At 38.6% G+C, this 22,026-nt stretch overlaps 1 protein-coding gene across 1 annotated transcript in view; it reads right to left on the bottom strand.

The window, feature by feature from the left end:
• KNTC1 (kinetochore associated 1) overlaps positions 1-22,026 on the bottom strand; it is a 70,814-nt gene that overhangs the window by 16,064 nt on the left and 32,724 nt on the right. The window contains exons 28-49 of the mRNA XM_067015778.1: positions 21,790-21,893; positions 21,540-21,639; positions 20,958-21,092; positions 20,299-20,418; positions 18,854-18,926; positions 17,943-18,010; positions 15,089-15,369; positions 14,138-14,310; positions 13,381-13,478; positions 12,432-12,570; positions 11,902-11,958; positions 11,233-11,396; positions 9,962-10,066; positions 9,448-9,576; positions 8,708-8,824; positions 7,763-7,872; positions 5,529-5,736; positions 3,491-3,580; positions 1,964-2,135; positions 1,819-1,877; positions 1,461-1,677; positions 533-606 (exon numbers count right to left, since the gene is read on the bottom strand). Of these exons, the coding sequence (XP_066871879.1) occupies positions 533-606; positions 1,461-1,677; positions 1,819-1,877; positions 1,964-2,135; positions 3,491-3,580; positions 5,529-5,736; positions 7,763-7,872; positions 8,708-8,824; positions 9,448-9,576; positions 9,962-10,066; positions 11,233-11,396; positions 11,902-11,958; positions 12,432-12,570; positions 13,381-13,478; positions 14,138-14,310; positions 15,089-15,369; positions 17,943-18,010; positions 18,854-18,926; positions 20,299-20,418; positions 20,958-21,092; positions 21,540-21,639; positions 21,790-21,893 (2,793 nt within the window). The remainder of the gene's footprint in view (positions 1-532; positions 607-1,460; positions 1,678-1,818; positions 1,878-1,963; positions 2,136-3,490; positions 3,581-5,528; positions 5,737-7,762; positions 7,873-8,707; positions 8,825-9,447; positions 9,577-9,961; positions 10,067-11,232; positions 11,397-11,901; positions 11,959-12,431; positions 12,571-13,380; positions 13,479-14,137; positions 14,311-15,088; positions 15,370-17,942; positions 18,011-18,853; positions 18,927-20,298; positions 20,419-20,957; positions 21,093-21,539; positions 21,640-21,789; positions 21,894-22,026) is intronic.

The raw sequence follows: 22,026 nt of genomic DNA, 5'->3' as shown, positions 1-22,026 counted from the left end.
CATCAACAGATGAATGGAAAAAGAAGATACGGTATATACATATATATAAAGGAATATTACTCAGTCAGGAGAAAGAATGAAATTTTGCCATTTGCAACAACATGGATAGACCTGTAGGGTATCATGCTTAGTGAAATAAGTCAGACAGAGAAAGACAAATACTGTACGTTACCACTTACATGTGGAATCTAAAAAATAAAACAAACGGATGTGTATAATGAAACAGAAACAGACTCACAGTTAGAGGAGAAACTAGTGGTTACCAGTGGGGAGAGGGAAGGAGAGAGGGGTAACATAGGGGTAGGGGAATAAGAAGTATAAACTACTATGTATAAAATAAACAAGCTGCAAGGATATATTGTACAGCACATGGAGTATAACCAATATTTTATAATAACTATAAATGAAGTATAATCTATAAAAATTTTGAATCTATTTTGTACACCTGAAACTAATATAATATTGTAAATCAGCTACCCTTTCATTTAAAAAAAAAAAAAGAGGAGCCTTCAGTTTTACAGTTCAGACACACCTGAGATGGGATATTCTGAAGCCACCTCTCAGCTAAATACAGGCAGAATTTCAAACTGGACATCTTGAAGGAGCCTAGAGAGAGAAAAGATTTATAAGCAAATCGTAGTCCTTTCAAGACAATGTATTTCAGTCAAATTAGCCAGTTTTTTACAACAAGGACAGGGAGCATACTCACAGTAAAAAACAATTTAAACAGGCCAGAGGATACAAAGTAGGAAGTACAAGTCCACAGAGGCCCATCTCTTCAGTTTCTATTCCTATTCCCTAGATCCTTACTTTCCTCCAGAAGTTTTCCGTGTGTATGTGTGTGTGTGTGTGTGTGTGTGTGTGTGTGTGTGTGTGAGCGTGAGCACGTGTGCTCAAGCACGTTAACCCAAATGGGATAAGATCATATACATGTAGTACAATTTGCTGTTCTCACTTAATATGTATCTTGGATATTTTTCCAAATCAACTACATAGAATTCCATTCTATGAATACACTATTTTTTTAACCAGTTCCTGACAAATGATCATTTAAAAAAATTAGTTATTTTCAACTTTTGTTACAACCAAAAAACATGGCAATAAGGGCCCTGTGTTTGTGTTATTTTTTTGATCATGCAACAATGTCTAAGGATTCATTATTGAAAGTATGTATGATTGGATATGAGGAAGTATTCATCTATATTCAAGCCGAGCAATGCCTATGTCTCTGCACCCTGGGCAAGCAGCATGGCGTCTTGCTTGGTTCCTCTTAAATGTACAGCAGTGCCGCAAGTGAGGAGAGGGGGCACGTACATTTCTAAGCTATCATACTGTTTCTCCTTAAAGATAAGAAAGGAGTACATTTTTTTTTACTGCAAGTTCCAAAAACAACACAGCCGACCATTTTAAGCCCAATTAAGGGAAGTCCAATTAAGCCCAATTAAGGGAAGAATCCATACCTTCTGGGACATCCTGGGCTAGACTGATGGCAATGGCTACAGCCCACTCTGGGTTAACGATAGATAACAAGTAGGATTCGATGGTTTGAGTGATCTTGGCTATCTCCTTGTTAATCAGTGCTGAGGATTTAGCTTGTGTTAACTGCAGGAGCTTAGGCTTCAGTTTTTTTTCAAAAACGTGTTTGGCTGTAGACACGTACAGGGTGTCCAAAGAGAACTTCAAAGAAAGGAAAAGTTAAGGCTGACTTACATGGTCACCTTTAAAGGCTTTACATGAAAACAGCATAAAATCTTTCTGCACAGGGTCTGAATGAATTACAGAATAAAGATACGACTTTTACGAGTTTTAACCCATTACCTTCATTAACTTAGAAATTAAGAGCAATGTTGGGAAGGATTCTTCACTGAGTTCTGTAGCTAGAAAGGAAACAAAGATAGTATGATTTACCTAAGAAAAGGGTTTTGGCTATTCGGTACAATTCATAAGAAGTTAATGAACATACAGAGAATTTTCCAGAAGCTCTGTGCTGTGCCAAAGAATATTAGGTGAAAAGGCAGTCTAGTTTGGGCAGCTGATGGCAAAGTTATTACGTGCTCCAACATATACTGATATTCTAGGTCCACTGGAGGAGAAATTCTTCTGTATGACTTCAAATGTTTCAGAAGACTCAATGCCTACATTAAAATAAAAAAGTATTTTCCTGTGAGATTAAACCAATCACTAAGTGTTTTAAAATCATCTAATTCTATACTATCATAGGGTTCTATTCTTGGGACAGTCTCAAATTCATAAAGATGATCAAAACCTTTCGTAGTTTTACCTTCAAAACTATTATGCTATTCTTCTTTTTAAAAAAAATTAATTAATTTATTTATTTTTGGCTGTGTTGGGTCTTCGTTTCTGTGCGAGGGCTTTCTCCAGTTGTGGCACAAGGGGGCCACTCTTCATCGCAGTGCGCAGGCCTCTCACTATCGCGGCCTCTCTTGTTGTGGAGCACAGACTCCAGACGTGCAGGCTCAGTAATTGTGGCTCACGGGCCCAGTTGCTCCACAGCATGTGGGATCTTCCCAGACTAGGGCTTGAACCTGTGTCCGCTGCATTGGCAGGCAGATTCTCAACCACTGAGCCACCAGGGAAGCCCCTATGCTGTTCTTCTCTAAACCATAACTTTTGTGATCATTAAAGAAATTATACTAGGAGAAACCAGCGGAACCCTGTTGTTGGTGGGATGTTTTATAAACCAGAGTTTGGAAGTTCTCTACTCTCTTCAAATAGTTTTAGATATATCTCAAAAATACTTGATTTCACTTTAAATACATAGGCAGTAGATCTAAAATTAATCCTCTATATTCTCTCTTAAGGTTACCTCTTATATTTTGGGGGCTTGTACAACTTTTTTTTTTGTGGCCGTGCCACACAACTTGCACGTAGGCAATCTTAATTCCCTGATCAGGGATTGAACCCAGGCCCTCGGCAATGAAAGAGACACATCCTAACCACTGGACCGCCAGGGAAGTCCTTAGGGCTTATATAACTTTTTGAATCAACCCATTTAAAAAAAAATTTTAAAAACCCAATTTAAAAAATATATGTAAGCTCCTATGACCATATTTGTAAAACACTAGGAAGTTACTGAGTACTGAAATAGAATTTAGTCCAGGACCTACCTACTAATATAGAAAGCTAAATCTGACTCTGGGTCTTACATGCTTTGATTTTTTTTTTTTTTTTTTTTCGCCAGATGACAAATATTTTTGCCTTAATTCTTCTAAATCAGTCTTTTAGTGACTTTGTACTCTTGGCCAGATTTAAATTGCCTCAGTAGAGCAAAAACTGGATTAAGCTAAAACATGGAGAGCACAAAAACTCTTTTCACTTCTGTATCCCTTTTAAAGAAAAGGAAATAGAGTAAAAACTACAGTTTAAAGGGAGCTCAGAGGACAGTCCAGAAAGACACTAGATATCAGTAATTTTTAAAAATGGTCCAAATAAAAACATAATTTTAAAATCTATAATATATCTGTTATACCTGGTTAATATTAATGTTGGTTATCTTTTCCTCAGCTCTTTCTATGACTTTCAGGACGACTTCAATCATCTCATAGTCATAGGGATCCAACTGCATAAAAACAAAAATACATCACAACTGGAGAAGACGTTGCCAGGCTGGTTGATGGTTTTACGCAGTTATTTTCATCAGCAGAGATTACAAATATAACAGCTCAGTGCACTACAATATTAAGTTAGATTATTCTTTTAAAAATGAACTAACATTTTCTCATCTCTAAAATTAACTATTAGAATAAACATACATCTTAGAATGTCTCAGAAGCTGTTTTTTAAGAAACCTGTACAAGGCAATGTCATTTCAATACAGAGAAATGTTCTTAAGGTACTAAAAACCTAGAAAGATAAACATATTAAAATTTTATAAGATTTTCTAAAATCTTTATTTATTTATTTATTTTTAGCTGTGTTGGGTCTTTGTTGCTGCGCGCAGGCTTTCTCTAGTTGTGGCGTGTGGGGGCTTCTCATCGTGGTGGTTTCGCTTGTTGCGGAGCATGGGCTCTAGGCGCACGGGCTTCAGTAGTTGTGGCATGCGGGCTCAAAAGTTGTGGCTCGTGGGCTCTAGAGCACAGGCTCAGTAGTTGTGGTGCACGGGCTTAGTTGCTCTGCAGTATGTGGGATCTTCCCAGATCAGGGCTCGAACCCGTGTTTCCAGCATTGGCAGGCGGATTCTTAACCACTGCACCACCAGGGAAGTCCGAATAATTTTATAAGGTTTTAAAATTAAAATTCTTTTTTCCATTTATGATGGGAAAATTAGAATAGGAGAAATTTGACCTTTTCTTGGAAATGATATAACTAAAAGTGTGGGTCTCCAAACAAAACCTTTCCAAAGGATTTCAATCCAACTATAACCATATACTAAGATACAAGAACTAGCTGGGTGGCATCTATATATGCTTATAAAAAGAAAGGAAATATTCTCTTTGTTCTGTTTCTGCCCACACACCATTACTTTTAAAAAATAAAATTTAAATGCCAACTAGGGCTTCCCTGGTGGCGCAGTGGTTGAGAATCCGCCTGCCAATGCAGGGGACACGGGTTCGTGCCCCGGTCCGGGAAGATCCCACATGCCACGGAGTGGCTGGGCCCGTGAGCCATGGCCACTGAGCCTGCGCGTCCGGAGCCTGTGCTCCGCAACGGGAGAGGCCACAACAGTGAGAGGCCCGCGTACCACACACACAAAAAAAGCCAACTAAATTCACGTGAACAATAACATTGAACAAAGTGGGAAGATGATCTCTTTAGTACCTAGAAATTTTGAGCAAGTCTATATAATTTTTTGCTGAATTATAAGCAAAACATAAAACTGAAGTATTATAATTTTATTTCCCCTTCTATCCACCGTCACTCCCCCATCAAACTACCCCTTGACCTAAAAGTTTCAATTCTCAGAAGAGCTCCTAAAAAAATAATCAGACAAGAGGGCAAATGTGTGTATGAAGATATTCATTTTAACAACTTATAATAATGAAATTTACAATTTAAATGTCCTTTCATAAAGGCCTGGTTAAATACAGGATGTTTCATCCACATAGTGGAATAATAAATATGTATCTGTCAAAAATGAGAGAGATGTCTATGCATTGACATGAAACGACAATACGTTAAATGAAAAAAGAGAGTGACAGGATAGTATATTTAGTCTAAGATATTTAACAAATTATTAACATTTTTATCTGTGGGAGTGAGTGGGGTTGTAGGGAAATTTCACTTTTTGATTTATACCTTTCTCTCTAGTTTGATCTTTTTCAAAGAATGTGTGCTATTTTTAAAAATCTGGGGAAAAAGGGCTATTTTTATTTTGGCGGAAAAAAAGACAGGAAACGTGCTGTATTAAAGTATAATAAAAATACAGAAATCTAAAAATTTTTGAAAATTAATAGTTTACAAAAAATATAGGACTAACATTTTCAATTTGTTACTATACATATCTAATTAATTAAGGGTAGGAGGGATGCTTGAAATGACCCAATGCATTCATTTCACCATTCACCTACCTTATGCAGGATTCCACTAAGACTGATGACCAAATCTTTCGTGCTTGTCAGTAAAGGAACCATTTCGATGGCTTTGGCCAGGAGTTTGGAACGCTGCTGCTCTGTGGATTCCGTGCTTGTGCCTCCCTGGCTCTGGCTGGCATTAGTGTTGTGGAGGAGTGTTTCAATGAACAGCTGAAGAGCTGCATCAGAGTCCAACTGAAATGTGCTGAAATAAGTATTCAATTACACATGAATGTCCCAAAATGCATGCATTTCTACACAGAGTTTCTCACAGAAAACTTAGGTATGAGCTCCCACCACTGCAATCTAACCCTTCCATTGTCAAGTGTTATAACCAGACCATCTACTTGTTTTCAAAGTTAATTCTTGCTTTAAAAAATATCAGATATTCTTGGTGGGCATATAAACTGGCACAATCTTGGAGGGAAATTTGTAATAAAGTTGAAAATATATATTTATGTCCTTTAATAGAGAAATTCCACTTTCATACACTTCACAAAAGTAGCAAAGATACACATATAGGATGTCCTGTAACCACTGCTTGTAATATTTAAAAATTGGAAACAAATACTCATCAACAGGGGGCTGGTTAAATAACTTATTCAAAGGAATACCATAGGATTCAACAGATATGAGGCAGAGCTATATGTCCTAATCTGAGAAGACATTATTTTGTTAAGTGAAGGATACATGCTACAAGATAATGTACAATTCCGTTTTTCATAAACTTTAAAAAATGCATGTTAGTAAATGCATAGGCCAGACTCTTTTAACAGTGATTATCCCTGATGGGTGGAATTATGTGGGACTTTGATTTTAATATGTTCCATCTGAATTAGAAAAAGTAGTACATTAAAAAATTAAGGATCAGGTTAATATAGATAAATCGACAACTGAAATGCCTTCTAAGCTGTATTAATAAGATAGGGAGAGTTTAATCTGTTATACAGAATAACTGAAATGTCAAGAAGAGCTTTACATACGATAATTTTAAAGTCATTCCCTGAAACTGTAAAGGTCATCTAAATTTATTCAGTGGGACTGCCGGAGGCAAGACAGTCGCTATCACACAAGTAAAAGTCAGCAATGCCATGTAAGCCCAACGATTGTGAAATGAGCCTGACATAATTATAGCTATTTAAATTTCTGAAAAGGGGTCACGCCATAAAACAACAGACAAAAATCTACCATGAGTTCAAATTAATAAAGAAGAGGGAGTGTGCGTACCTCATTCTGGATTTGTAGCACTCCAAACTGAAGAATGGCGTAGTTTTGTTATATCAGAGTGCAGGTAAGTCACAGCTAGCTAGAGCTATGAGCAGCCTGTGGTCCCTGACTTGCAGGTTCAGGATAGGGACATTACTCCCCACCATCCACAAGGACAAAGAACTAGATCCCTGGTCTGGTGAGGAAATGCACTAAGCAGCCTCATTATCAAGAACTGAGATTCCACCCATCTGTCACAAACTGCATAAGGATTACAGAACCCTTGGTATTTTAGAAGCAGTACTTATTATCTGACCTTGAGCAGGGCACCTAATATGGGTTTGTTTTCTCATACATAAATTGGTTATAATATACAATAAAAAGTAAACGTGATGATGTGTGGGAAACCACTTTGAAACTAATAATGTGCCAGCAAATTTAATATCTAAATTTATCAGATAAAAACAACTGAGATATAAATTACAAATCATTTGATCCTCCTCATCACAGTAAACTGTATCTATAAATAACATTTAGTCTTAGTTTTTAAAAGTTATTAAAAAAAAAATTCTCCCTAAATCATACTTTTCACCAATTTTTAATTTAAGATCAACTTGCCCCTAACTTGACCCGATTTAGAAGTTTACTTGCTCAGAATATTCCCAAACTTCCCTTATCATGTGAATCGTCTGGAGCTCCTATTAAGACCATTTTCCTGGGCCTCAGCCCAGACCTGCCGAGTCAGAACCAATACAGAGGGACCCGGGAATCTGTATTTTTAATCAAGTGCCCCACGTGATGCTTATCATGAGGCAAGTTGAGGAAACACCAAAGAGTGAATTAAAAAGGTGATATCGTAAGAGAATTTAATCTGGTTCGGACTTACTCAGTTTGGGGTTGAGCAAAAGAAAACATCAGAGGTCATGGGCCACATGTAATAATCACTGTTATCACTGTGTTCTCACATTAGCATTACCAGTTTGTTAAGCTAACAGCAAAAATACCAATGAAATTTAAAGAATTACCTGCAATATTCCAGAATGAGGCTTGTATCCATATCTATATTCTCCACAAGAGCTTTAATGAGGTCTTTCTTGGTGAGAAAATGTTGCCTAAAAACTGGCTGGAAAGAAATCTAGAAATAAAAAGAGCAAAACAAAAACCCTGCTAAACTGAAATGTATCAGACTAAGGGCACTGTTGTGACCTGCCCTTTTACTATCCATTTTTTTAGAGAAACATTTTTCTATAGCTCCTTCAACTTTTATTTTTATCATACTACCCAACTTGACCATCACTCTGAAATTTCAGGTATGTTTGGCTAGAGGTCCAAAATCTCTCTTAGTCACACTAACCCCTGGCTCTTCAGTAAAGTTTGGTAGTTAGCAACAAACAGTCCCATTACTGCATAGGAATGAGGCTTCAAAACATACACCATTTCTACAATGGTTACATTCCCGGTTACATTCCCGATAAGTCAACTATTTGCAAATAAAATAAAATGTTTTACATTCATAGTAAAGAAAACAGGATTTTGTTGGTTTGTTTTTGCAAAGTGAAAAATAAGGGCCACTTACTTCTCCCTGGTAGGAGTTGCTGAGGCTTAGTACAATGTATATACATTTTAATATTTTCTTTAAACAAATAGCACACAGAAAAGTATGAGGCTAAAGGGTAGGCCTAGAAAACCTTAAATGTTAATTAATACTAGATACATTCCTATAATGAGAAGGCTAAGCAGATGAAATGTCAAGCCTCTTCTAATTTCTTTAAAAATATAGCAAAAAGAAAATGAGGCAAAAGGTCCTTATTTCTTTGAAAGCACCAATGCGTGTAATAACTAACTAAAACTTACAAGTCGGTTTATACATAACCTCTCCAAAAGTAAAGGATAATGAGTTCTGTTTAAAATTTTCCAACTCGGTAATTATCAGAATGCATGAAACTTCGTGGCACTTGAAGAATACTCACACCAAGTTTACTAAGGCGAATGCCCCACCGGGAATCAGTACTGAGCTCACAGAACTTAAGCTCCATTTCTATTTCCTGATAGAGACTGGCCAGCTGAGAGCCCACCAGAGATATTGCCTAAAAAAGGAAAATAGAATTAAAATTGAATTGCAAATAGAAAATGTTCTAATACCTTTTATAGGAAACCCAACAATAAAAACCATAATCTTTCTTTATGATAACAGCTGGAATGTTACATGTTGCTTCATACACTGTCATTACTTATATAATACTTAGGTAATTCGGCTTTTAGTGTGATGCCATAAATTTAGTCGGGATTTCTTTCATAAGAAAAGGCCAAATTTGAGCTATCCTGCATGTAAAATGCCCACAAAGGGCAAATTTTGAAACAAACAATATCAAAGACGAGTTTTGCATCCGTTAAACTTGTCCTACAAAGAAGAACTAGCTCATGGGTCTAAGGTTTCCAGTACACTAGAGTAAACATAAGCAGTGAGGCTCTCTGGCTGAATACAGATTTAAGAAATAAAAAACGTAATCCTCTGGGTTGAGCAATGCTTAGGACCTGCATATACATTCACTGGTGTGTTGCCAGTTAAGGAAAAGCTGGTAGAAACCATGTGTGTTAGCTTGACGTTTCTTCTGCTAAATCTTTAAGATCTGGTGGCAAAGCCAATTTTACTTCTTCCCCTAAATCTTCAACATTTCAAGAACTGAAGGTATGCTTCCTTAGGTCATACCAATATTTTGTCGTAATTCTGCCATGCTTTATCTATGAGCTTCCATATATTTCCAAAGACTTCTTTTTGTGGTAAGAGGGTGCAGTACCCCAATGCCAAGTTGAGGTCCACCAGGCGACAATTAAATACCTGTGGGAAGAAAGCATCCAGAGAAGAAAATTCCTCACAATCAAAACAGAATTCAGTCTCTAAAGGCTGATTTGTCACTAAATTTAGTTTTAGGCCCTATGAAAGAGCAAGCGTTTCATGAAAAGTTATTTATAGTAAAATAGTTCCAACTTGTTTGCTTAGTTTTAATGTCTTTTATCACTATTATAAATTTAAGGAAAGAAACTAACAAGTTCTATATGACACAGAACCCTTACCTTCTCTGTATTCTGTTCAAGTCCCCAACATCCCCCCCCCCTACTCTTATCTTCACTGAAAAATCAGAAGCAAGCAGGAGAGAGGGAGGGAGAGAGAGAGAGAGAGCGCGAGAGCGAGAGAGAAGAGCTTACCAGAAACAAATACTCACTTTGTACAAAAGCGTGGCGGCGTTTCCCCTGATAAACGTAACGGCTTTCTCTTTCAATTCCATAACAACATGCTTGGATTTAACTAATGTGGCCTCTCCACACAACTTTTAGGAAAGAACAAAAGAATCCTCAGGTCCACGTCTATGCATAGTTTTGAAAACTTTTCTTAAATATTAAGGAACTTTGAAAATTCAGCATTATATGCAAAAAGTATTGTCATTTAATCTATAATGACAGAAAGCTGGGGCTTGCAGGGGAATTGACTGGGAAAGGGCAAAAAGGAACCTTATGAAATACTCTGTATCTTGATTATGGTGTTGGTGACAAGGTGAATACATTGGCTGATATACTTAAAATACGTGCATTTTAATTTTGAAAGCTATACTTCAATAAAGCTGATTTTTAAAAATATTGGCATTTAGTAAATATGAATAGAGTAGTAGAAATGAATACAAGACCAGCTTCATCAGCAAGTTATCAACAGATAGTTTGTCTTCTAGAATCTTTTTAATGATGCCATCAGGTAATAATTATAATTTGGGCCACAGTAAAACAAATAGCAGATCGATAGTTTTGACCCAATGGGGTCACTGGGCTTGGAATAAGAGGATTTACCACTGCAACCAAAAGCCTCAGATTATTTACTTTTTACCTCCCTGAACCTGAGTTTCTTCGTTTGCAAAGTAGAGTCTCTCAGGTCTGTTGTAAAGATTAGGTATGAAAATGTGTGCAAGGGCTTCCCTGGTGGCGCAGTGGTTAAGAATCCACCTGCCAATGCAGGGGACACGGGTTCAAGCCCTGGTCCGGGAAGATCCCACATACTGCGGAGCGGCTGGGCTCGTGAGCCATGGCCGCTGAGCCTGCGCTCTACAGCTCGCGTGCCACAACTACTGAAGACCGCATGCCTAGAGCCTATGCTCCACAACAAGAGAAGCCACTGCAATGAGAAGCCCGTGCACCACAATGAAGAGCAGCCCCCCGCCCGTTGCAACAGAGAAAGCCACACACAGCAACGAAGACACAACGCAGCCAAAAATAAAGAAATAAAATAAAATAAAAAATATTTTTTTCAAAAAAGAAAACGTGTGCAAGCACCTTGAACTATACCTGACTTTGTAGATATTCAACAGATGTTTCCTAAATCTGACAAATTATCAATTTCCTTACTACAAAGCCAAATAGGAAAATGTGGGCTCCAAATTCCTTTGTTTGGCAGTGCTTTTGTATCTGTATTTGTGCAAGGTGAAAGTAGTTGTTCTCGAAACTGTACCTTGTCACTCAAACTGGCATTCATGAAGTTTGACACAGAGTGCTGAAGACAGGTACCAAATGAACCAACTACAAATTTTAGGGCCAGCTCCCATTGGCTAGATTCCTGAAGGTTCTGAAGCAAGGCAGAGATGGAATTGATAATAGGTAACATAAGGCTGTCTCCTGTGAAATGATAAAAGTATTTTACTCGAGTACAAGTATTTTAATACTTAGGTTTTTTTTAAACAAAGAAAGACAACATCTGGAAATTGTTTTCAGGGACGGTCTACTTCTCCAATGCAGGTAATGGTCATAGAATTGATTCTCAAAGTTAGTAAATAAAAGAGTTAATATGAGGCTTGATCTAAACCAGAAAATAGCTAGGCACATGGACGCTGAGGTACTTTGACTGTAACTTGCCTCTTCTGAGATGCTTACGTCATTAGCTGAAGAAAACCATTTCTCTACTTGGAAGACCATATTTATGAACAAATTCATAAAAGTTAACACTATAAGCCAAAGGACCCATTTTCCTGACAGTTTGGAAGAGAAACAATGTAACAGTAATAATTAAGAAACTATATTAAGGACATTACATCAGATTCATATTCAGGATTTCAAGAAATTACTATGTTGGCCTATTTACAAAATAGTTATTCAATGGTTATACGTTTCTGATGTCAAATACCTTCACTGATGGAGCAGTATGGTAAACTTGTAGAATCGAAGGGATATCTCTTGCTCTCTACAAAAGAGAATAAATTCAGTAACAATAAGTAAAATAACTCTCTTTTAGAGCACATAGTCCCAGAGATACTTTACTATTGTGCTCTTATCAAATAATGTTCTAAAGCAACCCGTTACTTAAAGAAACCAAAACCTTTACAGGTCTGGATGTACAGATAAGTGTACCTCCAGACCAAGACTCAGAACACTACTAGCATCCAGAAGCCATCCCCATGCCTGCCTCCAGTCTACCCTCCAAGGGCAACCACTACCCTGATTTCCAATAGCATGGCCTCCTTCTAGCCCGTCCTGATACTTCACATAAATGAAATCATGCAATACATATTCTTTTGTTCCTCACTTCACTTGTTCAGCATTATGCCCACAAGATTCATCCATGTGACTATGTGTAGCTCCAGTTCCAAACCTCTACCATTTAAACTTGCATGAAGCAGAAATACACAGTAAAAAGATGACACAGGTGAGATTTACCAGCCAGAGGCACAAGTGACGAAATCAATTCATAGATGACGGGGAGCACCACCTGTGACTCGAGAACTATCCCATCTTCACTGAAGAAGTCACAGTAAGACCACTCCTCATATGGGTCTTTATGAGCTCCAAAAGAAGTCTAAACGTCAAATCATACAGGAAAGACACAGGTAAGGATATTCCAGAGCACAGATTCCTTCTTCACCAAGAAGAATCCAGAATCAGATCGATCAGAGCCAAACACAATGTTGGTGGGCAAATACAACCATGTAGTCTGTTTTTTTCTGGTTTATGGCTTAAAATAATGCCACTTTAAATTGAATTGTTACTCAGGGAATTCCCTGGTGGTCCACTGGTTAGGGTTTGGCACTTTCACTGCGGGGGCCAGGTTCGATCCCTGGTAGGGGAAGATCCTGCAAGCCACCTGGCCAAAAAACCCCACAAAAAACAACAAACAACAAACTGTTACTCTGGACGATGTCCAGAGATGCCTTGTTTGAGGCCCAATGTTTCAAAAGACAGTGCAAATTAAAGCCGATAAATGTGACTAGAAAAGAGAAGTGGTCTCATGCCCTTAAGTAGTTCTCTGGTCTAGAGTAAGAAAATATGAGAGGTAGATTCAGTATTTTTTTTTTTTTTTTTTTTTTTTTTTTTTTTGCGGTACGCGGGGCTCTCACTGTTGAGGCCTCTCCTGTTGCGGAGCACAGGCTCTGGACGCGCAGGCTCAGCGGCCACGGCTCACGGGCCCAGCCGCTCCGCGGCACGTGGGATCCTCCCGGACCGGGGCACGAACCCGCATCCCCTGCATCGGCAGGCGGACTCTCAACCACTGTGCCACCAGGGAAGCCCAGATTCAGTATTTTTATAAACTATGCAAGTGATTTAAAAGTGGTGTGTAATGGATTGGGTAGGGGTTTTGTTTAAGGAAAAGAAATTCAAAGCAATTTACTTTCATGAGAATTCCGCAGTCATCCATTTGGCACTGTCTGGAAAGCTCTACTGCCATTAAAGTATATTTACAGAGTTCTAAGGCATCTAGCAAAAAATCTGAAAGAAAATGGAGAAAAAAAAAATCATTAAACTAGTATTTCATGTGTTTAGAACAACAAAAACAACCTTTGAATAATTACCATTCAAAATTCTAAGGTAGGCCACAAAGCAGAGAGAAAGGTTTCCACATAGCTTCGACTACCCTAAATAATACAGGTCAACATTTTTCTTTTCTTTCTTTTTTTTTTTTTTGTGGTACGCGGGCCTCTCACTGCTGTGGCCTCTCCTGTTGCGGAGCACAGGCTCCGGACGTGCAGGCGCAGCGGCCATGGCTCACGGGCTCAGTCGCTCCGCGGCACGTGGGATCTTCCCGGACCAGGGCACGAACCCGCGTCCCCTGCATTGGCAGGCGGACTCTCAACCACTGCGCCACCAGGGAAGCCCCAACATTTTTCTTAAGCTTGACTGGAAAGTAAGATCAGATCCCGGGGAGGCAAGGAATTTCACAATCTTCTGAAAGCGAGTATTGTCAACAGTCAGAAATGACATTGTTAATTTTGGAAATACTTTTAAATAGTAACCCCCACAGAGATTCTGTGAAAGAGGGAGATAATGATCACTTCTCTACCTCAGTGCCCACCTGTAAGGAGACAGCATCAGACAAGTACGAAACGAAGCAGAGAATATAGCACCGCGAAGACTATAAATCTTGTCACCTGGACTGCAGATGGTGGCCGCCTGGCACGCCAGGTCATGTACCTCAGAAGGAAGATGGAGTCCCGCAGGGGTTGTCATTGGAGCGCCAGCAGCCAGCATGTGACAAAGCTGCTGGCACGTCAGGAACAGCAACTCCCCGGTGCTGGTGCTGCAGCGACACTGAAACACGTCTCTTTGGAAGAAAGGAAGTGTCACAAGTTAGAGCGCTCAGATGGAAAGCGGATGCATCTGTCTGTCTCGGATTAATATATAACCACTAACAACATTTACAGTGTCTTCAAATGTTTTCATGGTATACAGTGTGCTTCCTTTTCCAACTTGCTTGGGATACCACTAACTGCTGCACTGCAAGGTGACCTAAACTCAATGGTTTGGTTACCTAACTACACAGGGGTAGTAACTCCTCTTCTACACCACCACTTTCTTTCTTCCTTTTAAGTAAATTTTATTTATTTATTTATTTATTTTTGGCCGTGTTGGGTCTTCGCTGCTTCGCGCGGGCTTTCTCTAGTTGCGGCGAGCGGGGGCTACTCTTCATTGCGGTGCGCGGGCTTCTCAATGCCGTGGCTTCTCTTGTTGCGGAGCACGGGCTCTAGGCGCGCGGGCTTCAGTAGTTGTGGCACGTGAGCTGAGTAGTTGTGGCTCGCGGGGTCTAGCGCGCAGGCTCAGTAGTCGTGGCGCACGGGCTTAGTCGTTCCACGGCATGTGGGATCCTCCCAGACCAGGGCTCGAACCTGTGTCCCCTGCGTTGGCAGGCAGATTCTCAACCACAAGTCCCTACGCCACCACTTTCTGACCCAGGCATCCAAAACAGGCTCTCAGGGCGAGAAACCAAGAATCACGTCTGTGGAAGTGAAAAGGGTCACCATCCCTACCCTCGTCACCAAAGAAATAAATGAAACCAGTGTCCCTTTCTGACGAGCTGTGTGATTTGGGGACCCGGAACTCACCTGCATTTTCTCAGCGCCACTTCCACGTTCCCATCGTTCAAGGCCCTCAAGATCATCTTGGCCTCCAGCTCTTGCTGGGACACCTGCAGGGCCAGCACCTGTCGGTGCAGCTTGGACTCGGCGCTCAGCCTCTCCTCCTCAGCAGCCGCAGGCTCTGCTGGCCTCCAGGGTTTGTGTTTAGCCTGTGCGACTTGCTGAGCTTTAATGTGCTGTTCCCGGAGCTCTGCTACCAGGGAACTATTGCTGTAATCTTCAAACGAAAGAAAGACCTCAAAGTTCTCCTGTAGTGAGGCAAGCAAGACAAAGCCCCACGTCTGTTCAGTTCATCTGCGGCTGAAAATCATCGCTGTGTCTCGAACCTCTATTCTACCTCTCTCTCTCCCTTGTAAATTAAGAATTTAAGACTCTATATTTCAAAAGTTACTTATTATATAAAGGTTGGAAAAGGGGAAAATACCACTTAACCCAGGGCTTTCTCAACTTTGGCACTGCTGACGTTTTTGGGTCTGGTAATTCTGTTGTGGTAATTCTGCCCTAATCCTAATCCTAACCCTAACCCTGAACAGCAGGAGGGAGGGATTAAGTATTAGGTTTGTGCGATTCTACCCTGGTGGCTTGAAGAAGCCAGTTTTGCTCTTTTCTCTAATAACTTCTGGTTAGCTGCTAACACCAGACCTAGAATTAAGTTTTCCAACCCAATAAAAGGATCCTACTGAAGCCCAGGGAAGGACACCAAGAGGTAGTGGGAGTGAGTGAGACCTTCTTCTTTGACACCACACTTCAGAACAGGGTTTCTCATCTGTCAGATGATTCTTTGCCACAGGGGCTGCCTTTGCACAGGTGGATGTTTAGCAGTTTCCCTGGCCTCTCCGACTAGACCTGGCACAAGGATTGTTCCATAAATGGTAGCACTATAACTAAACATGACTTTGCTTAGATCTAAACCATTGCTTTAAAGTACCTGTAATTTTCGAATTTAAGAAGACCGCGGAGAAGTTAACTTATGCTGACTCCTGGGTGGTTCACACGAAGACATCTATTGTTTAATACAGAAGATCGCAAACTTTTGGGTTGTAGTACCTCTTTACACTCTTAAAAATTATTGAGGACCCCAAAAAACTTTTTAAGGAGATATCTATCAATATTTACCATATCAGAAATTAAACAGAAAAGTTTAAAATACAAGAGCATATAAAAGTGCACATACCATCAGCCTTTAGAGAGATGATATTACCACATCATGAAGCCTCTGAAAACCCAGTATACTCTCATGAGAGAATACGGATGGAAAGAACAATTTCTTATTTTTGCTATAAATAGAGTTTTAATCTCATGGACTCCCTGAAAGGGTCTCAAGAGACCCTTGGGAGTCCATGGGCCATACTTTGAGAAATAGCAGTACAATAAACTGTGATAAATTATTTCTTCTTTACACACTTTGAGATAGTACAGTTGAGAGTTAAATCTGCTGGTGTGTTAATTTCAAATTTTCACAAAGAGATCCTCACATCTACCCAATTTCCTGTTTGATGGAACTTATCAGTTAATCCTGACAGCCCTTCTATTTACAAAATCTTTTCATGTTAGGAAGGCCTCAGAGCCAAAATAAAATAATTAATTTCAAATTTCAAATCTGAAGACAGTTAATCAGTTCAAAGTTAACAGAAATTAATTTTCAAGAAAAAGTGAACTGCCTAGAATGAAACTATATAGAAAAAAAATTAAGACATCATGAAGTAGACAGTAATCTTTTGGGCCAGTTTCTACAGACAATTTGCTGTCTTTCACAATATTTTGAGACACTGTGGTGCCTCAGTTTCCTCATCTGTAAAGGAGAATTGTAACAGTACCCTCCCTGGGGATCTACTGTGACAATCAACACATGCAAAGCCCCATGTCTAGTACATGGCAAGTACCGAGTAAATGACAGCTACTGTTAGCCATCATTCCGGGCCACCAGGGTTAAATAAATAATCTATAAAGATACCGTAAACCAAAATGCTTTTCTAAAAAGGCATAAAGTAGAATACAATTAAAAAAGAGAGAACAGTTCCTTAAAAAGTTAAACATAGAATTACCATATGACTCAGCAATTCCTCTCCTGGGTATATACCCAAAGGAATTGAAAGCAGGAAGTTAACAGATATTTGTACATCGTGTTCAATGCAGCATTATTCACAGTAGCCCTAAGGTGGAAACAATCCAAGCGTCCATCAAGAGATAAACAAAAATGTGGTAGAGCCATACAGTGGAATATTATTCAGCCAGAGACAGGAAGGAAGTTCTATACATCCTACAACATGGATGAACATTATACTAAGTAAAAAAAGCTAGACACAAAAGGACAAATGTTTTATGATTCCACTTTATATGAAAGTTATGCAATAGGAAAATTCATAGAGAAAAAAGTAGATTAGAGGTTACAAGCGGCTGCGGGGAGAGAGGAATGAGGAGTTATTGCTTAACAGGTGCAAAGTTTCTGTTGAGGGGATGAAAAGTAGATACTGGTGATGGTGATGGTTGTACCGCACTGTGAATGGAGTCAATACCACTGAATTGTAAATAGAAAAATGGTTAAAATGGCAAATTTTACATTGTATGTATTTTACCACGATTTAAACAATAATGCAATACACCTAAAACCATTGAATTATACACTTCCAATAGATGGAATGTATGGTATGTGAATTATATTACATTAAAGCTGCTTTAAAAAAGAGACAGAAAGAGGAAAAACTAGTATATCTGAAGTCTCTGAAGGCTAGTGCAGAAGGTTTTAAGGAGGAGGAACTGATCTATGTCAAACGCACTGATGAGTCAAGTGATAATGTTCAACATGGCTTAGCATCTTTACCTGTAAGCTAGCGACAGTTTTAAATTGTTTCAAGGTCTCTTCCCATTCATCCTTCTTCTGCAGATTGTCTGTAATTAAATTTTTAAAAGTTATAGCATACATCCAAATTCTGATATTATCAGAATTTTTAAGAGCTAAAATTTTAATTCACTTTGGTTTTCTCATCTCAAGTCTTCAGTAGTTCTTTTCAGATTCTGATAGGAGACAATTTAAGTACAAAAGAAATCTAATTATTCTTTCTGAAGGTAGAAAAGAGAAGTTTGTTGGTTACAAGACAAATGGCAATTTTTCTGAAATAAATTCCAGATTTTTTTTTCCCCAAGAGAATTACTTTGTTAATTGTTTTAAAATCAAGGTTAAACGGGTTTTTTCCCAATCATAACCAAGTGATAAGTGAGCAATGTGAGTAAAAAGTGCAAAGGCACCAAAGAAATCTAGTCCAGCATTAAACAGTCACTGGGCTTCCCTGGTGGCGCAGCAGTTGAGAGTCCGCCTGCCGATGCAGGGGACGCGGGTTCGTGCCCCGGTCCAGGAAGATCCCAACGTGCCGCGGGGTGGCTGGGCCCGTGAGCCACGGCCGCTGAGCCTGCGCGTCCGGAGCCTGTGCTCCGCAACGGGAGAGGCCACAACAGTGAGAGGCCCGTGTGCCGCAAAAGAAAAAACAAACAAACAAAAAAACAGTCATTGAAGAATATACACAAATGATGAGTTGATCTTACGTGCTTCTGCTCTTACACTACTCATCAAAAGAATAAGGCAAGAAAGCCTTTTCATGAAGAAAAGTGTGTGAGATCAAAAAAGACAGAGGCAGGAAAACTGTGGGTCAGGATGGGAGATGTCACTGATGACCTCTTCTGAAAAGGATCAGCTTTAGAACTAAACCAAGAGGAGCGAACAGAGAGGGAAACTACCTTTCTGAATGTCACACAGTAGTTTAAGAATGTCTACTGATGTCTTCGCTACAGACAGTCTCCAGGCCTTGTCCTAAAAAGAAAAATGCAAAATGAAGTCCCTTTCTTGTATTTGCCATTGTATATGTAGTGCATATATAAACAAATAAATAAAAAGCACAGAATCAGAATAAACAATAAATAGGGCTTAAGAGTTGAGAGGTGTTACAGGGAGTTGGGCAGCCAAAGAATGGATCATAATTGAATAATATATAAGCTAAACATGAAAAATACCCATATGGACTCTTGGATATATGATTTAGAAATAGTATAGAATATGCATATCTCCCAAATCACCTTTCAGATACACTATAATTAACAGGCATTTGGGTTTTGTTTTTTTAACAGCTTTTACTTATTATTTGAGAAAAAATCTGGAAAGGATCTCTGGAAAAGTTAAAGAGAACTGAACTTGTTTAGTATAGAAATCAGAAGTCTAAGAAAGAATCATCCTCAAGACTAAAAAAAAAAAACTATCTTTTTTTTTTTTTTTTTTTAAAGATAAGAAAAACCAAAGAGGGAAAAGCTTTAATTGAAAGACATGGTATGTGTAAAATGCTTAGCAAGGGCCGGGTCCGTACAAAGTACGCAAACATTTTGACTACGGGCTGCAGTTGAAGCTGGTGGTTGAGAACACAGAGTTTGACGTGAGACTCTGCCACTTTCCAAATACCCTTGGGAAAGCCACTAATTTTAAAATTTTAGTTTCTAAACTCAATCAAAAGGAGCTAACAATAGGGCCTCCTTCACAACTTTGTTCACAGTTTTACTGTGAGGAAGAAATGGACAATCCATTTTGAAGTATTTAACCTATTGCCTAGTGGACAATAAGAGGATAATAAATTTTAGGTGTTAAAAAAAAAAAATCATTTCCCTAAAGGTAAAAAATGATTGAAGTGCACCACTGAGACAGGCTGAGAGGTAAGTATCTTCAAAGGTTTAAAAAACTCAACTAACCCTGGATAAACTAGGTTTTCAGTCCCTTATCTCTCTACTGTGAAACCGTTACTAAGTTTCAAGTTCTGTTCTCAGATTAGATTTAGATTTGGTTCTGTGGCTGATGTTACTTGAGAGTAATGACTATGTCCCATACAATGCAAAACACTGTTTACACTTCAAGGCATTCTGGAAAGTTCTTTATGTATAACAGATACTTCAGTTAATCCTTTTGATGTGCAGATCCTAGATTACTCAGTGTGGGCTCAAAGCCACTGCTCCAAAGCAGCTGTATTTGTTTGTTTTTCTATATGGTAAATTTTCTATATGGTAAATGGGCATTTTAATATTAGGCCATTCTAGCAGTGAGAAGAGCAAATAGTCATATTTGTAAGTCTGTCTTTTCTATCCTGTTGATAAATATCCGTAAAAACTGGATTCATCTACATTTTATTTAGTGAAAATCTCACCTCATTAGAATTCTCCGGTTCTTCCTGTAACGCCAGCCGTGCCCATATGACTACTCTCCCCGCAGTTTTCTGAGCTTCAGCAGGGGGCAAAGCCCTCAACAGAAGGATACAGTCTTCACCCTGTAAACAGAGTTTGAAAGGAAGGAAAAACAGCTGCTACCTGCAAAGGATGATTTGGATTTACCTCTTACTTTTCTATTTAAAGATGAAAAGACATCATTTTGAAAAAGACATTATGGTTCTACGGTTTAAAAATCTGAAAATTCTGTTTTGGATGACAGCAAACAGGAAAAGTAAATTAAAATATTACCCTTTGTATTTTGTAATTCTTAGGTATGCCTGTAGTTTTAGAATTATATAAAGACACTTAAAAACACAAAAAGAAAACCCACCTCCTTTTCTGGAAACAAAGGGTCCTACACATATGTAAAACATGAGTCTGAGTTTCGTTAACTACCAAAGACTATGAAAGCTCATTAGGCATTCACAAAATACGTAAAACAAAACAAAACAAAACCATATATATAGGTCAATCTAACGTCCAATGTTGGTATAACTTTATTTTGTGCTTGTCTATTTGGATAATTTGATAGTTCAATCTTTAAAAACTCAAAACCAACCAACCAACCATATAAAAGTATGATATAAAATTTTCACACCTTTTCTCTATCAATCAGGTCAATAATCCTTAGACTGTAGATTTCATCTTTAGGCAACATATATGCTTCGGCCACCTTTAAAGCATCTTCTAAAGAAGATGGGACATCTTGTTTGAGAATGTATCTTACCACCCTCTGAAATAGAGACAATGCACATTTCTTTGTTATGAAATCTCACAGAGAGCCCAGAAATCATTTGTTCATATAATTAAAACAATGCAGCAAACTCTAAACTGTATGAAAAATTAAAACATGATTTGCATTCTGAATTTAATGACAGTCCTTTCACCCTTCTTTTTTCCCCCTTAGCTTTAGTGAGGTTTAATTGACAAATAAAAATTACATATATTTAAGGCGCACAACATGATGGTATAATATATTCCTTCAGCTTCTTAATTTACTGTTTGTTGTCTTTACTACTCTAACAACCAATCAAACACTCTCTTAACATTCTATCTAACAAAAGGGAAGCAGCGAAGAACCTAGCTCTATTAATCTTAAAGAATATAAAATCTGCTTAAATTTTCCATGTTGCTCTGGGAGTGGAGCAAAGGCGTTAAAAGATTCAATTATTGTACTTACCATTATCTCCTTGCTTAAGAGATTCACCTCCCTTATTCCATAGCCTCGTAAAAGTTTTTTCATCTCCATTAGTTTGTAACTTTCCTGTAATAACTTGACTCTAAAAGTAAATTTATTGATATTAACATAGACTGTCTTTTTTTATGAAATACTAAGGGACACAGTAAAGGATAGAAAAACATATATGAATTTCAACTCAAAACATGAAGTTTCTCCAACACCAAAAAAGTTTGGTACACTGTAATCTTACTTGGGATGGTCCATCTCTAAGTGCTGTTTCACCAGTTGCTCCACAGCTGCACTCCAGGGGACCACTGCTGCATACATTATCTTGAGCACAGCATCAAATATGAGCTATAAAGACACACACACCGACAGTGAATAGCCCTCGGATTTACTTTTCATGCAAATTAATGATGCAGCCTAATCTACAGCAGGGATCTTGCATCTACTGGATGGAAGCTTGAGAATATTTCATCTTCTGACT

The sequence above is a fragment of the Kogia breviceps genome, chromosome 15, assembly GCF_026419965.1.
Source record: "Kogia breviceps isolate mKogBre1 chromosome 15, mKogBre1 haplotype 1, whole genome shotgun sequence".
In the NCBI taxonomy this organism is placed as follows: Eukaryota; Metazoa; Chordata; class Mammalia; order Artiodactyla; family Physeteridae; genus Kogia; species Kogia breviceps.
Note: the sequence above shows the minus strand (reverse complement) of the source record. Positions and strands in the feature narration are given on the sequence as shown.